The sequence below is a fragment of the Macrobrachium nipponense genome, chromosome 21, assembly GCF_015104395.2.
Source record: "Macrobrachium nipponense isolate FS-2020 chromosome 21, ASM1510439v2, whole genome shotgun sequence".
Classification (NCBI taxonomy): Eukaryota; Metazoa; Arthropoda; class Malacostraca; order Decapoda; family Palaemonidae; genus Macrobrachium; species Macrobrachium nipponense.
Genome location: NC_087212.1, coordinates 48,650,856 through 48,668,968, shown reverse-complemented (window position 1 = coordinate 48,668,968; position 18,113 = coordinate 48,650,856). Strand labels below are relative to the sequence as shown.

The following is an 18,113-nucleotide window of genomic DNA, read 5'->3' as shown; positions in this document are numbered from 1 at the left end:
AATGCTACGGCTTGCGACAATTTTTGGCTTATGATAAGTCTCGAGAATGGAACCCCTACTATAAACCGGGGGCTACCTGTAAATATGTGATGTTTGAAATGCACTAGAAGAACAAATGGAGAAGAGGACATGGAAAATCATGCTGTGATAACTGCAACCTGGATGACATGGAGAGACAACCAAACTACTTATTAATATACTAGTAATATGTCATATCAAGTAAAGAAACAAACTTTAGGTCACAAAAGACCTGTACTAAAATGACATTGTTATGATACAATAAAGTTTCATACATACTTACCTGGCAGATATATACATAGCTATAGACTCGTCGTTCCCGACAGAATTTCAAATTTCGCGGCACTCGCTACAGGTAGGTCAGGTGATCACCGCCTGCTCTGGGTGGCAGGGCTAGGAACTATTCCCGTTTTCTAATCAGATTCTCTCTTCACCTGTCTCCTGCGGGGAGGCTGGGTGGGTCTTTCAATTGTGTATATCTGCCAGGTAAGTATGTATGAAACTTTATTGTATCATAACAATGTCATTTTCATACATTCAACTTACCTGTCAGATATATACATAGCTGATTGACACCCTTTGGTGGAGGGCAAGAGACAGCTAACCAACTGACTAGACAGGTAAACAACATATGTTGTAGGTATAAATAAACCTTAGTTCCTACCTTTTTAGATGGAAGACTTCGTGGCTACTGCCAGGAGTCTGCTTCATCTCAAGAGCCTTAGCGAGATAGTGATCTGTGGCCAAGAGTTCTTGTGGATCTGTCGATGGGTCTCTTCCACTTACTCGACAGAATCCTAACTGGCGTTTGTCAATGGGAGCACATCCGCTTATATGACAACACGCACTTATTTAAGGAGCACACAACCAATCCCGATCACCCGATCCTAACCCGTGTTAGTTCTAAGATTGCTTAGAGTTATCCCCAAACTCTTAGCAAACAACCACAAACTCGAAACTCATACATACAAAAAATAACAAAATTTTTGTACCCCTCTAATAGTCAGATGTCACTCGATTTTCAAATGAAGAGAAGTGAAGGCCGCCTGTGCGACAACGACACTCCCATACACCGAAAACCCGAGAACACATCCGACAAGAGGGTTACGTACATAATTTTAAGGATTGGTGCTTTCTCCTTTACCCAGAAACCGTCTGTGCTGACACAAACGGACCTAAAGAAAAACATTTATCATACGTAACAACTCGCACGTCTTTTAAATAATGGGATGCAAACACAGAGTTGCATCTCCAATAAGTTGCGTTCCAAAATGTTCTTTAGTGACATATTTCTTTGGAACGCCACCGAGGTTGCGATTGCTCTAAACTTCGTGGGCTCTCACTCTTAAAAGATTAAAAGAATCATCTGGACAATTCTTACTGAGCTTCTGAGATAACACTTCTAACAAAGAAGGCTAATGCGTTCTGGACATTGCTCTCTTGGGGTCTTTCACTGAGCACCAAAGACCTTTATGCGAACCCCCCACTCTTCTTCCTGTCCAGATAAAATTTTAGAGCTCTAACTGGGCAAAGGGATCTTTCTGCCTCTCTGCCCACCAAACTAGAAAGTCCTTTCACTTCGAAGCTCCTGGGCCAGGGATTCGAAGGGTTTTCATTTTTGGCAAAAAAGAGGGGACTGAAATGAACAAATTGCAGAGTCTCCTTTGAAGCCAACTCTTGATTCAAGGGCGTGCAACTCACTGATTCTTTTTGCCGTTGCAAGAGACATCAGAAACAAACACTTTCTAGTGATGTTACGAAACGAAGCAGTGTGAAGTGGTTCGAATTCATCTGATGATAGAAATTTAAGAAACCACATCTAAGTTCCAGCTTGGAACCTTAGGTTCAAGTGATTTAGATGTTTCGAAGGAACGAATGAGGTCGTGCAAATCCTTATCATTCGTTAGATCTAATCCTCTGTTTCTAAAGACTGCTGAAAGCATACTCCTTTTACCCCTTAATAGTCGGTACGAGAGATGCGACTTTGTCTAAGAAACAGAAGGAAATCTGCAATTTCGGTCACAGAGGTACTGGAAGAGGACAGCTTCTTCGACCTACACCAGTTTCTGAAAACTTCCCACTTTCGATTGGTACACTCGCCTAGTAGATGATCGCGGGCTCTAGCAATTGCGTTTGCTGCCTGGCGAGAAAACCCTCTCGCTCTGACAAGTCTTTCGATAGTCGAAAGGCAGTCAGAGCAAGAGCGGGTAGATTTTGATGGCGTACCGGTCTCGAAGTGGGGTTGTTTGAGCAGATCTATTCTGTTTGGAAGAGATCTGGGGAAGTCCACTGTCCATTCCATCACCTCTGTGAACCAAATTTGAGCTGGCCAATACGGAGCGATCAGAGTCATCTTGGTTCCTTCGGATGCCACGAATTTTCTGACTACTTCCCCCAGTATCTTGAACGGGGGAAAAGCGTAAACGTCTATCCCTGACCAGTCCAGGAGAAAGGCGTCTGTTGCATAAGCCCGGGGATCCTCCACCAGGGCACAAAATGTTTCTATCCTTTTGGAGAGGAATGTGGCGAAAAGATCTATTTGAGGCTTCCCCCAAAGGAGCCAAAGCTCTTGACAGACTTCTGAGTGGAGTGTCCATTCTGTGGGAAGGACCTGGAATCTCCTGCTCAATCTGTCCGCTCTCACATTCCTCTCCCCTTGAACAAACCTTGTTAGAAGAACTACCTTCCTTTGGTTCGCCCAAATCAGTAGATCCCTTGCCAGCTCGTACAGAGCAAAAGAGTGCGTCCCTCCTTGCTTCTGACATAAGCCAGAGCTGTCGTATTGTCTGAATTTATCTGCACGACTTTGCCTCTGACTAAGTGTTCGAAGCTCTTTAGCGCCAGGTGAATTGCTAAGAGCTCTTTGCAATTTATGTGCCATGACACCTGTTCTGCCGAACCAGGTGCCTGACACTTCTTTGGATCCCCAATGTTGCAGCCCACCCGCCTCCGAGGCGTCTGAAAAACAATGTCAGGCTTGGGTTCCGTACTTGCAGGGACACTCCTTTGTTTTCCCTTAATGGAATCAACCACCACTTCAAATGATGTCTTATTTCTTCCGAGATTGGAAAACGTGCCGAGAGCTGACCTGTCTTCCAACTCCAACTTCTTCTTAGGAAGAACTGAATCTGGGTCGAAGATGTTAAATCTTCCTAGGAGAAAGAACTGTTGCGAGCGAGGAAAGGGTTCCAGAAGGCTCAGCCATTCCCTCGCTGAAGTGCGCTCTTTCCCTAGAAAGTTCGATACTGTGGCACAGCCTTTCTTTATTCTCTCTTGAGATGGAAAAACTCCCGAAAACAAAACCCCGAGAATCCATCTGAATCCCCAGATAAACCACGTTCTGGCTGGGGATCATCTGAGACTTCTCGAGGTTCACGATCAATCCCAAAGATTTTGTCAATTCCAGTGTTATTAACAGGTCCTCCAAACACTGCTTTTGAGACCTGGCTCTGATGAGCCAGTCGTCCAGGTACGGGAGGGAGACATTTATCCCTTTCAAATGTAAGTGCCTTGCTACCATTTTCCATCACGTCTGTGAAGCTTGAGGAGCCGTGGACAGGCCGAAACACAGGGCCCTGAACTGATTTAAAATTTCTTCCCTTCGAACATAAATCGAAGGTACTTCCTCGACGAATGGTGGATCGGGATGTGGAAGTATGCGTCCTGAAGGTCTAGGGACACCATCCAATCCCCTTGCCGCAGTGGCTGCAATGACTGGAAGCAAGACGTTTCCATGCTGAACTTCTGTTGTTCGAACAAAATTTGTTCAGCGCACTTACGTCCAGAACCGGTCTCCATCCCCCCGAGGCTTTTGTGGCTTTTGCTACAAGAAACAAGCGATTGTAAAACCCGGGGAGTTGCAATCCAGCACTAGCTCTATTGCTCTTTTGTCCCACATCTGTTCCACCATCTGACGAAGAGTATCCATCAGAACAGGGTCCCTGTATCTGGCGGACAATTCCCTCGGTGATGTTGTCAAGGGAGGAATGTCCTTGAATGGGATGCGATACCCCTTCTTGATAATCGACATCGTCCAAGGATTCGCTCCTATGTCTTCCCAGGCTTTCGCAAAAGAATGTAAACCTGGCTCCTACGGGTGTCTGGCAGGACAGAATTCTCACTTCCCTTTCTTAAAGGGACGGAAGGAAGACCTGCCCCTCTTTTCGGTTGACTTCCTTCTGGCGATCGATCTAGTTGGAAGACCTCCTCGAAAGGGCTGCTGCTGAGTTGGGCGAGCCACTTTCTTTTCCTCACTAGCCACAGGCCTATTCTTCCTTGAGGATTGTCTAAGGAGATCCTGGGTGGCCTTTTCCGTCAGAGAATGCGCGATGTCCTTCACCAACTGCGAGGGAAAAAGGTGTTCAGAGAGAGGCGCAAACATAGGCGGCTCTCTGCAAGAGAGACGGGCCTTCGTGAGGAAAGCACTGTGCACCGCCCTTTTCTTAAAACTCCTGCACCAAAGAGGAGCATACCTCAGCCGATCCATCCTGAACAGCCTTATCAATGCAGGCGAGGATGCAATTTAGGGTTTCTGGGTCGAGTTGTTCCTTTCCTGAGATTTCTTGGCCAGAACCCAAGGGACCAATCTAAGAAGTTAAAAACTTCTAAAGTGTGAAAAAGTCCCTTGAGGAGATGGTCCGTTTCCGAAAGCCCCCATGTTACCTTCGCTGCATCAAGGCGTGCCTTCTCGACGAATCCACCAAACTCGAGAAGTCTGATTCAGCTGAAACGGACAGAGACAATCCCATATCCTCTCCCGTTTCGTACCAAATGCCTCTCCTCCCTGTAAGTTTAGCGGGAGGCATACAAAAGACCGTCCTTCCTAACTCCTTCTTCTTCTTGAACCAGGAGTCAAGAGAATGTAGAGCCCTCCTCATAGATATAGCAGGCTTCATTTTAAGGAAAGAGGAAGACTTGTCGTGCTCGAAAATGACGAGCGTGGAGAAGGGGAGCAGTGGCGTCAAAGAGTCTCATATCCTCCAATAGAAGGGCGGACGAAAGAACTTTATAATTAGAAGATCCTCCTTCATTCGTCCTCGAGGCATCTTCTGGGTTGATAGGCTCGGAAGGAGAAGGCTCTCTTCTTTCTTCTGACTCTCTCTTACTCTCTTACGAGTGTCAGGCTCTTCATACGAGGAATGCGCCTGGTGTACAGCAGGAGTATCTCGCCTGGGAGGAGTAACGTGTTTGTTTGGAATACTCCTGGCGCTTGGCAGGCGCAGAGCGCCTCGAATACTCCTGGCTTCTAGTAGGCGCATTTTGTTCAGAATACTCCTGGCGCGTGGTAGGAGTATTAAGTTCAGAATACTCCTGTGCGCCTGGGAGGAGTATAAGCTTCGGATACTTCCGGCGCCTGGGAGGAGTATTAAGTCCAGAGTACTCCTGGCACCTGGGGAGGAGTATAAGTTTCGGAATACTCTGGCGCCTGGGAGGAGTATTCAGGTTCAGAATACTCCTGGCGCCTGGGAGGAGTATCTAGGTCCGACGACTCCTGGCGCCGTGGTAGGAGCACGTCGTTCCAAATACTCCTGATCCTTAGAATGCGTCTGATGTTTAGTATGAGTATTGATTCCGGTAGGCGCTTTCCGTCTCACAAGCGCTCTACTCCTAAACAGGATCTTCCTCTTCAGCTAACTCTTGGCGCTTGATTGAAGCTCTTGAATGTTGTAATGGCTCGTTGCGCCTACTCGGAGCCTGGCTTCTGGTGGCGCCCTACTCTGACAGGAGTAACTTCCTTTCTTACTTCTCTCCTGTCTAGCGCACCGCTCCCCCCCACCCAGAGATGGCCCGCCTGTGCGACAACTCCCCTGAAGGATGCGTCGCGCCCGACAGGAGAAAGGCATTTAGATCTTTTAATAGGAAGCCTATCATCCTTCTTACGAGTAGGCTCCTTATAACGAGTTCCTACTAACAAGGCTAATTGCTCTTGCATATTCTTCAAAATTTTCCTGGTTGAGGAATCTTCCGAATTAGGAGAGGGAGATCTGGAAGGCGCTCTAGGATCCCTTCCAGACCCAGAGTCTGAATGTATTCTCGCCTTCTTATTACCGAAGGCGCTCCTCCGAGAAGCGCTCGGGACGCGAATTGAGCTCATGCTCTATCATACTCCTCTTCAAAGGACGGGAAAGATTCGACTCCTTCCATCCTCTTCTCGGAGAAGGCGAACTAGACGACGAAAAGCACTCTCGAAGGAACGCTTTTCCCTATAGCGGTCCTTGGCAGTCGATACGATCGATTCTGCCGAAGGGACGCCTGATCGTTGGGGATTCTCCACAACCCCCGTACGGCTTTCGACTTTCCTTCTCCTCCGGGCCAGGGAGCTTGGAAGAGGTCTAGGCCTGGGAGCGTCGCAGAGACGACCAGACGCCCCCACCCTCCACTACACTGGGGACACTAACATCACTACCACATTCACTTTCCTTACCTTCCAATGCTGCGACTTTTTCCTGCATTTTCTGAAGGGAAGCTCTAAGTTCTGCTATTTCCGAAGCAGAACTAGAGGGATTAGCAATTTGTGAACTGGCTGAAACAGAATGGTCATGATTACATAGGAAGAAGCTACAGAGCTAGATAGTAAATCATGAGAGGCAGACATTCTGCGGGTTTTATAAGCCGCCTTCCTCTCTCTATCTTTCTCTAACTTCTTCAAGTAAGAAGTTAGATTCTTCCACTCTTGTGCAACTCAGTTTCTCACACTCGTTACAACGTATTCTCAATCGAACATTCAACCATTCTACACCCCCTACAAATAGTGTGAGGATCTACCGAAGCTTTCGGAATCCTCACCTTAACAGCCCTCATTCACACACACTCTGAAACTAACACTAGAATCAGACATATTCACAAATTCCAAAAACCAAGTCCAAAAAACAGTCCACGATAGCGAATGCCAAACAACGATCCAAGTACGTCACCAAATATCAGCGAGAGATGATCAAAAGCTTTGCGAAAAACGAATTCTAGTCAGGAGGAAGTAACAACAATGTTGATACAGCCGGCGACAGAGAGAATCTGATTAGAAAACGGGAATAGTTCCTAGCCCTGCCACCCAGAGCAGGGCGGTAGATCACCTGACCTACCTGTAGCGAGTGCCGCGAAATTTGAAATTCTGTCGGGGGAACGACGGAGTCTATAGCTATGTATATATCTGACAGGTAAGTTGAATGTATAAAACATCCAGCAGAAATTTAGGCACTTATGAAGAAATGGATGCAGACAACACCCTACTTAGGAACATTCAGATACCGATAAACAGGATCGCAAATTAAAATTGTGTTCAGAGTACTCCCCTTTGCCACCCATAAGTTCAAATTTTGTTTGTTGTATGTATTCTGAACGTACAATACTGTATGTAAGTTATAGTTTTAGGATAGAAACAATGTACAATACTTTATGTATTGATTATATATCATACTGTACTTAAATTGGCATGAAGAGTAAAATAACCAACTTACAAACAATTCATTATAAACATGGCTACCAAGAACATAGCTTGTTTTTAAGTAGAGTGGTGTCTGTATTTTGAAAAGATATGACTACAATGAGTTGAAAGTTCATGACCCACACTTAATGGGAAGATCAAACTACAAATGAGGAAATTGGAAGGAATTTGGAGAGATGTACTGTCTAATGGCTGGAAAGAATGAAGGGAGACAGCGCACTCATCTCTGACAAGCAGTACATACAGAAGTAGCAGGACTAGGACCAGTATGAGGTTTAAGCAAATAAGAGTAAGAGGTGAGGTACAACTTACACCAGACAGGAGCCCTAATTAAAAGACCACAAGACAAAGGAGAATAGAGAAAACTCATTACATACCAAATCTCTTAAAAGGGAAAAGCCATCATAAAAATGTTCAAGCTGTCGTTTGTGCAGAGTATGACGAAGGCAGACTATGCACAGAGGATGACATAACATTACAGCCAATGGCAATAGGATTTATGAGGCTGAATCATTCAAATATTTAGGAAAAATGGTGTAAAAAACAATTCTCTCAAGTCTGAATTTAGACTTTAAAGGCAAATCAAAATATGGACAGGCTACAAATTTCCAATAAAAGCAAGATAATATTCAGGTCTAGTGCAATCTGTAATGCTATATGGACATCACAATGGAAGTCAAGTGATAGTGTCAACTGGGCTCCTGTGAAAAATAAAACTTGGATGAAAACTTTGAAAATGATGGCTGCAGATGAATGGAGATATTTGGAAGATAAAAGTACAGGAAAGACACGAGTGTCAGATTTTCACTAAAGCCCTTTACATTATGCTGTGCTGGTAGTAGTACTGATCATATTTTTATTCACTGCTGATATAATCTTTACAGTAATTGCTTTACTGTTGATATAATAATTAAAGTACTCCCAATTTTACAATATTTAATGATAAATGTATAAGCCCCGTAAGAAACGTAAATAACGTTCTAGAATACTGTTCCATAATCCTTAAAAATTAATAAAAATGCTAGATGATAACTAAATAACTAAAAAGTCAGTTTCAATCAATTGTATTTTTCATAGCTAACAAACCTAAGGTCTTAACAATAGGATAATTTCCAAGAGCTAGCTGGCAACCAATTAAAAACAATCAAAGATTGTAAGCAAGGAATCTGTGAGATGTGGCCACTCCTGCGTGTACGAGGTAATAGCTGGTCAGAGACCGCGTAACACACTCCGTGACGCACTCAATCTTTCCTTAACTGCCTTGCAGAGTAGACTCTATCGCTTCTGCTCCAATAACTCTACTGACCACTGAACCTCTTACATCTAATAGACTTAAGCATACTGAAGAGATTAAAAATACCTGTCTCCAGGTCTGAATGGCGTAACAGGAGGAAAACTTTGCACTTGGACTATGACTCAATTGTTAGGAGAGGGTGGAAAGTAAGATGGAAGACCGATATGCAATATGAACAACGGTAGAGTAAAAGGAATGAAAGGGGTAGCATCTAGTTGATGAAGGGACACTACAAAGAATCTTAAGTAATGCCTACAGTGCACTGCATGAGGTGCATTGATGGTACTAACCCCCCTACAGGAAATATAGCATAAATGCCAGTAAATGATTCAAAATACTGTACATACATGGAAATGAAACAATACTTACCACCAATAGTGGATTCTTGATATTCGTGAAACTGGCCTTTTACGAATCTTAAAACAAGTGAGGACTTCCCAACAGCAGATTCTCCAAGCAACACAAGTTTGAACTGACAGATCTTTCCTTGACCACCTCCATTACCAGGTCTCTGTGCTCCTCCTCTCTGTGCCATAATTATCTGAAATGTAAAATCACATTACTATTCGGTGATACCATTAAGAAATTAAAGATGTCTTAATACCCAGGTAAATGGAGATATAAAGTGTCTCTAACAAGGATTTAAATAAATAAAAAAAAGACGAACATTCAGTAATCACAGAGAGAGAGAGAGAGAGAGAGAGAGAGAGAGAGAGAGAGAGAGAGAGAGAGAGAGAGAGAGAGAGAGAGAGAGAGAGCTAACAAACAAGGCTATTAGCAAAGATCAGTGATTACTTTTTAGGTAGAAAAATAAACAAGGTCATAATAAGACCTAATTGAAAACCTTTTGCATCATTTAAAAAAAAAAATTATATACGTATAAGATTAATAGTCATACAGCACATGAACAAAATTACTGCAAGCAACTTTTAAAGGGTATGCACTATACATTTAAATATAACTTACAATAAAAACCTAATATAAACAAAACATCCCTTTAATAAATCGAACTTCCTTGAGTAGATACAATTAGGAAAAATTACAAATGCTTAATGTATACTATTCTGCATTCTAAACAGCAACCACAAAAAAAAAAAGAGAAAATGCAGTTTTGCAGGGGAAACATAACTTAAGGGAAAATAACTTTAAAGATGAAACAAAATTAAAACTCTCATTTGCCTTAAAATTTAAAATATAACTAGCACAACTTCTCTATACAACAGGCAGTGATTATTATCCAACTTCTAAAGGCCAGTACTGCATACTCTTGAAAGTCAAACATGAAAATAGTTCACATACCTCAAGTGAACAATCACACAAAAACAAATATATGTATGAGCACTTCAGAAGTCCAGTCTGCATTAAACTCACAACATAAACATTTGTTGAAACTGGCTTATTCCCTAAAGAATATATATACTACACTCACACAACACAGGGACATGTAATGCCCTTGCTCAACACATCACATGGCAAGACACCTCATAAGTGCTAAGTGTGACTCACTACTACAAGTGGAATGGCAACGCGGATGGATCAGCCCAGAAATATACTCCTGTTCTCACTAATCTAAACCTAGTGATAACCAGAGTACAAATTACATAAAACTGACAAACTACCACACGAACGGGTCTAGTTAAAAACAACTCTTCACATATTTTTTGTGGCAAACCTTCCATTTATGCTCTTAACACACACTGGGAGAACAAGGTTAAGAACAAGGTCAAGGTATTTAAATCTTGCAAGCTTTGTGAAAGAGGCAACAATGAAGATACTGACAGCTCTTTCGTTTCAGTCACACTAGCTATGAACAGAACAGACTGAGCTATGAAAAGAACAATCAGTGAGGGAAAAAAAAGGAGTAATTTTCATACAAAAGAGAGAGAGAGAGAGAGAGAGAGAGAGAGAGAGAGAGAGAGAGAGAGAGAGAGAGAGAGAGAGAGAGAGAGAGAGAGAGCTTGGCTAATAATAAATTCAATGCCAAAGAGCACACATGAACTAAATGGTTACATAAATTATATTACACTGTCAAGATATGGGTACTTAATCAAATTATGCTGTGTAAAAAAACAAAAAAACTTTACAAGTTATTTGACAGCTGAAATTTACCATAAAAACTATTGTACCTTGAAAATAATGAATACCTAATTACCATGCGGGTCAAATAACTATTCCACCATGCGTTCATGGTCCCATTTCTTAAAACAAGGAACAGAAACATGTTTTTTCCACATGGAAAGATTATCAAATCCCCCAAGCACTTTACCACCAATGATATTTTTTGTCTTTCAACAACCAATTATTAACTAATCTACTTTCATAAACTTTCTGCATGACATACAATCTAAACATACATATGTATAGAAAAATTCAGGACAGTAAAAAATGTATATTCTATTCTGGGTCTCCCTCAAGTTTAGACAGATTGGGGACGACTAAACGCAATTACTAAGTGTATTTCCACACCTGTGCCTGAATGTTGTAGGCCAGACGTTTAACTTCTATCACAGGAAACACACCAAGGATAATATACATACTGATTAGACAATACATACTACATAATTGAATATTATGTAATAGTTTACAGATTTTTAAAAAATATATTCTGAACTTTTCTATAATACAAAAGATCTGAATGGCAAATTTTTACTCTAATTATTCTCTGTCATTTTCATCTAAGTCCTCTAAGGTTACAAGAACACTATAGAATAGAATAGAATTTAGAAATCAAGCCAATGGTCAAGCACTAGGACCTATGAGGCCATTTAGCACTATAAGTGAAACTGACAGTAAAAGGATTGAAAGGTTTAACAGGAGGAAAGGCTTGCAGTTGCACTATGAATCAATTGTTAGGAGAGGGAGCAAAGTAAGATGGAAGAAAGAGATTACGAATGAAGGTGAAGGTATAGTAAAAGGAATGAAAGGGGATGCAGGTAGTAGTTAAAGGGACACTGCAAAGAACAAAGTGAAGCCTACAGTGCAATGCATGAGGTGCACTGATGGTACTAACAGCCCCCCCCCCCACTGGGTACAAGAACACTTTAGCATTCATTAATCATAACAGTTCTATACGGTTGCTTCAATTCATGGGAACCCTTACCCTTTTCAAAATCTCCAACCACTCGACTATACTCATACGTATGCTACTATCTTAACCCATTACTGACTGAATTTTATTTAAAATCTTTTTTTTTTTTATTTTAGCTTCATATGTATACTATTCATATGATATAATCGTATAATCTATGCATTTTTATTGGTATTTGCCCATATTTAAGACCTACTATATACAGTAGGTCAGGCAGATATGGGGTAGTACACATTTTTATTGAGGAGATTTTTTATGATAAAGTCCATTGGTATTTTGTCATTATTAAGAGTATGTATCAGACACAAGACACTAAATAATATGTATTACAGAATGTTATAAAGATAATATTGCAGTTTACTACTGAAATTTCTCTCATAAGCTCTACCACTGTTGCATGCGCTGACAGTATTTGAATACATAGTTACATAATTAAATGTTTAAAAGGAAACTATGATACTTGCTGTAGATATGCTTTAGAAAGGAAATTCATTCATACTTAAATTTTGAGGTAAATTCCCTGATATCACACAATAAGAAACCAGATACTCAACAAAGCATTTTATATATGATGGAACACCACATTTCATACTCCCTTATGAAGGACGATATTTGCACGAAGATAGAGCACATTTCCATGCCTGTTTTCCAAAAGTTTGACCAACACTGTCATAAAATACATATGGAATAACTCAGAAAAACTGTCTTGACTGGCCTATTCCCACAAGTGGTTCTGCCTGCTGAAGATATGTTCTTGCAGTGAAGTGCCTGAATGACAACAGTGGAAAGTTGCTTCCATCAATCTGAGAAAAAATATAGGCCACCCCAACTTCTTCATTCTAACTGATATATGATAACAGTTGATGTTCTGGTCCACCCCATCTGTGCCACCCATGTGTCTGTTGTAATCACCAATGAGATAAGGTTGACTTACGCTAATTTTCTTTTTGTTGTCTGACTGACTTATGCTAATTATCATTTTGTCCTTTGCTCACCATTGAGATACACTTTCCAGGGGATAAATAGGAGAATATTAGATACCACTGAAACCAACATCTTGTGAATATCCACAACAATATCCATATTGCCTCGAGGAACCTTCATTTCATTTGTGGAGTTTTTAGGAAAAGTCGTCGGAATTCTCTTGTTCCTTAATTTTTTGGTTGCTCCATAGTTTATCCCTGATAGGTGATTTACTAATGGTAAACTTGTGAAGTGGTTTTCAAAGTAAAGCATCTCTGGTATATTTAAAAAAAAATAGCTAGACATCCAAGTGGAGAATTTAGGCATCAAGCTTTGCATCCAAATCTCAGTTTTTTTCTGAATGCACTGTTTGCATCCATGCCTACTAAAATATTATATCATTGCCTATTCAAGTGATTTATGTTGATCCGTGTAGTAGGCTATGGCAAATTTTGTGTTCAAATGGTCATTAGAGGTTGGATTTTTGCCATTTTGTCATCCTTGTTTAGTGCCTGATTATTAGTGAAATGCAGAAAACGTAGTATTTCTTCAAATCTATCATGTGACATTCCCTTAGCATTGAGTTCGACTCCAACATCAGCATCCAAATACGTATACAGTGGTACCTCGAGATACGAAAGGCTCAACTTACGAAAAACTCGAGATACGAAAGCCGACACAAAAAATTTTACTGCTCTACATACGAAAAGTTTTCAAGATACGAAAGGTTTCTTAAAGTCTGAGATTCGCCCAATAACAATTTTGAAACTCGCGCCGCGTGCTGCCATCTTAGTTCTAGTAGACTCGCCGCCATCCTCCTGCTCTCCCATTGGTTCTTGATGCTAGCCAAGTCATGAGATCCTCTCCTATTGGACAGCATCCCTCCCATCATGCATCTTACGTGGTGGTGTGCCTTCGCTCGGCCACTTCGCACCCGAAGCTTTATCCTACGCATGTGGCATTCGTTCGGTCCAACGATTTCGTTTAGTATCGTAAATTCGTTAGTGATTTCGTTGTGCTACTTTATCGTGTTGTGAGAAACCTAATTAGTATGCTACTACATACGTAACTTAATTACGTACAGTACATATTAGTCATGGGTCCCAAGAAAGTTGCTGAAGTTCACAGAAAGAAGAGAATGGTTTCTATGGAGACAAAAATGGAGATACGTAATAAAAAAAGTATGAGTGTGATCGCTAAGGAATACGGCCGAAATCCGTCGACGATAGGCACCATCCTTAAGCAGAAGGAAGCCATCAAAGCAGCTACACCTTCCAAGGGCGTGACTATTTTGTCCAACAAGAGGAGCCATGTGCATAATGAAATGGAAAGGCTGCTCCTTGTATGGATCGAGGACAAAGAAATCGATGGCGATACAATAACCGAGACGGCAATCTGCCAGAAGGCCAGCGCTATTTTCGGCGATTTGATTGCCCAAGCCGAAGATGACGGCGGAGAGGGGACATCAACGGCAACCCCAGAGTTCAAGGCTTCTCATGGGTGGTTCGAAAAATTCCGTAAACGGACTGGCATCCATTCGGTGGTGAAGAAATTGAAATTACGTAAAGTATAAAAAAGTAAAAAGAAATGTAAAAATCAAAAAAAAGACAAAATAAATTTTATTTTAAGTTTTTTGTAAAGATGATATTGTCCATGTTACAATAAAGTTTTATACATACTTACCTGACAGATATATACTTAGCTATAGACTCCGTCGTCTCCGACAGAATTTCAAATTTCGCGGCACACGCTACAGGTAGGTCAGGTGATCTACCGCCCTGCCCTGGGTGGCAGGACTAGGAACCATCCCGTTTTCTATCAGAATTCTTCTCTTCCACCGTCTCCTGCGGGAGGCTGGGTGGGCCATTAATCGTATATAATCTGTCAGGTAAGTATGTATAAAACTTTATTGTAACATGACAATATCATTTTTATACATTCAACTTCCCTGCCAGATATATACTTAGCTGATTAGCACCCATTGGGTGGTGGGTAAGAGACAGCTAACAACTGAAATAGACAGGTAAACAACATATGTTGTAGGTATTAATAATAAACCTTGGTTCCTACCTTATTAGGCTGAAGACTTCGCGGCTACTGCCTTGGAGTCTGCTTAGCCTCAAGAGCCTCAGCGAGATATTGATCTATGGCTAAGAGTTCTTGTGGGTCTGCCAATGGGGTCTTATCCACTTACTCGGCAGAGCCTAAAGGCCTTTGTCATTGGGTGCTATTCCACTAACATGACAATACACCTTGTTCAAGGAGCACAAAACCGATCCCGATCACCTGATCCTAACATTCATGTTAGTTCTAAGATTGTAAGGAGTTATCCCCGAACTCCTTACAAACAACCAAAAACTCGAAACATAATTACACTTTCATTACAAAATATACAAAAAAAAAAATTTGTACTCCCTACTAGTCATACATACCCTTGATACCCTACCAGCAATGACACTCTGCTCCCGTGCGACAGTAGTGAGCTTGCTAATAGAAAACCAAGCACATATCTGACAAGAGGGTTTATGTACGATAAAAACACAAAATTAAGGATCAGTCTTTGCTCCAAGACCCAGTACTGTATCTGCTGATACAAAAGGACCTAGCGAGAAGCACTTCTCATAGGTCACTCTACATCCTTCAGATAATGAGATGCAACACTGAATTGCACCTCCAATATGTAGTCTCAATGATATTCTTTAGAGACATATTCTTTTGGAATGCCAAAGACGTTGCTACTGCCCTCACTTCATGAGTCTTGACCTTTAGAAGACCGAAGGATTCCTCCGAGCAGTTCTTGTGAGCGTCCGTAATAACGCTTCTCACAAAGAAAGCAAGGCGTTCTTGGACATGAGTCTTTTTGGGGTTCTTCACCGCACACCAAAGACCTTGTTGACAAGCTCCATCTGTCTCTTCCTCTCTAAATAGTATTTAAGAGCTCTCACTGGACAGAGAGACTCTCTATCTCTCTGCCTACAAGGTTAGATAGGCCTTTTACCTCAAAACTTCTGGGCCAAGGTTTTGACAGGTTTTCGTTCTTTGCCAGAAACATTGTCTGGAAGAACAGATGGCAGCATCTCCTTTGAACCCCACCGTGGAATCCAGAGCGTGTAATTCGCTCGTCCTCTTGGCTGTAGCGAGAGCCACCAGGAACAAGCATTTCCTAGTGACGTCGCGGAAGACGCCAGATGTAAAGCTCGAATTTATCCGATGAAAGGAATTTCAGGACCACGTCTAGATTCCAACTAGGTGTTCTAGGAGTAGCTGCTTTCGAAGTCTCAAAGATCTAATTAGATCGTGTAGATCTTTGTCGTTAGCAATGTCCAGGCCTCGATTCCTTGAATACTGAAGACAGCATGCTTCTGTATCCTTTTATTGTCGAGACAGATAGGTGTGATTCCTCTCTCAGAAAGAGGAGGAAATCGGCAATGTTCACTATAGAGGTACTGGAGGAGGACAGCTTCTGACCCTTACACCACCTCCTAAAGACTTCCCACTTTGACTGGTATACTCTTCTCGTCGAAGCTCTGCGGGCTCTAGCGATAGAGCCCGCAGCCTTGCGAGAAAAGCCTCTCGCTCTGACAAGTCTTTCGATAGTCGAAAGGCAGTCAGAGCGAGACCTGGGAGGTTGTGATGAAACCTCTCGAAGTGGGGTTGTCTGAGTAGATCGTGTCTGTTTGGAAGCGATCTGGGGAAGTCCACTATCCACTCCAGTACCTCCGTGAACCATTCTCCTGGGCTGGCCAAAATGGGGCTATGAGTGTCAACTTCGTGCTCTTCGAAGCTACGAACTTCCTGAGCACTTCCCCCAGGATTTTGAAACGGGGGAAGCGTATGCGTCCACACCCGACCAATCCATGAGAAACGCGTCTATTGCGAAGGCTCTGGATCTTCCACTAGAGAGCAAAAGATCTCTATTCTTTTGGAGAGGAACGTCGCAAACAGGTCTATGTGAGGTCTCCCCCACAGGGACCAAAGACTTCGACACACTTCCTCGTGTAGAGTCCATTCTGTGGGAAGGACCTGGTTTCTCCTGCTCAGTCTGTCCGCTCTCACATTCTTGATCCCTTGAACAAACCTTGTGAGGAGAGTTATGCCTCTTTCTTCCGTCCAGGTTAACAGGTGTCTTGTCAACTGATAGAGGGAGAAAGAGTGCGTGCCTCCTTGCTTGCGTATGTAAGCAGAGCCGTGGTGTGTCCGAGTTTATCTGTAGTCACCCCGTCTCTGACTATCTCTTCGAAGAACTTTAAGGCTAGGTGTATGGCCACAATTGTTCCTTGCAATTGATGTGCCAGGACACCTGTTCCTTTGTCAGGTGCTGACACCTCCCTTGCTCCTAGCGTCGCTCCCCATCCCGACTCCGAAGCGTCGGTAAAATAACACTTGGTCTGGGTTCTGCAGAGCAAGCGATATGCCTTCGTTCTTTTGAAGCGGAGGGATCCACCACTTCAGATGATCTTTTACTTCTTGTGGAAGTTGGAAGATGTCCGAGAGTGACCCGTCTTTCCAACTCCACACCTCTTTGAGGAAAAACTGAAGAGGGCGAAGGTGAAGTCTCCCTAGCGAGAAGAACTTTTTCCAATGAGGACAGGGTCCCTAAAAGGCTCAGGAAATCCCTCGCTGAGCTGTTCTTTCTCTCAAGAAGCTCGAGATTCTCGACAAACCTTCGAGCGATTCTTTCTCGCGAAGGATATACCCGAAAACCCCGAGAACCATCTGAATCCCCAGATAGACCAGTTCTGGCTGGGGATCAGTTGTTGACTTCTCGAGGTTGACGAGCAACCCTAGCGATCTATCATGTTCCTTGTTACTTCTAAGTCCTCCAAGCACTGAATCTTCGACTTGGCCCTGATCAGCCAGTCGTCCAAGTAGAGGGAGATGTTTATCCCCTCTAGGTGAAGCCATCTTGCTACATTCGCCATCAGGTTGGTGAATACTTGTGGGGCTGTAGACAGACCGAAGCACAGAGCCCTGAACTGAAAGATCTTGTCTCCTATTACAAAGCGAAGATATTTCTTTGACAAATGGTGAATGGGAACGTGGAAATATGCGTCTTGTAGGTCCAGAGAGACCATCCAATCTCCTGGACGAAGAGCCGACATTACAGAGGCGGACGTTTTCCATGCGAAACTTCTGTTTCTGTAACGAAGCGATTTCAGAGCGCTTACGTCCAGAACTGGCCTCCACCCCCCCGATGCCTTTGGTACTAGAAAAAGGCGATTGTCAAAATCCCGGGGAGTGTGGATCCTGCACAAGTTCGATGGCCTCTTTTTCCCACATTTGCTCCACCATTTGAAGAGAGTCTTTCT

General features: G+C 42.6%; 1 protein-coding gene across 3 annotated transcripts in view; it reads right to left on the bottom strand.

Moving 5' to 3' along the window:
* The window catches only part of LOC135198019 (ras-related protein Rab-5B-like), a 55,059-nt gene that overhangs the window by 11,815 nt on the left and 25,131 nt on the right, over positions 1-18,113 (bottom strand). For 2 of the 3 annotated variants that reach the window (XM_064225375.1, XM_064225373.1), the window contains exon 2: positions 9,123-9,294. In XM_064225375.1, coding sequence (XP_064081445.1) covers positions 9,123-9,288 — 166 coding nt within the window. In that variant the 5' untranslated portion in view covers positions 9,289-9,294. Of the gene's footprint in view, positions 1-9,122; positions 9,295-10,052; positions 10,131-18,113 lie in introns of those variants that run through there. The other variant, XM_064225372.1, reaches the window with a different exon arrangement.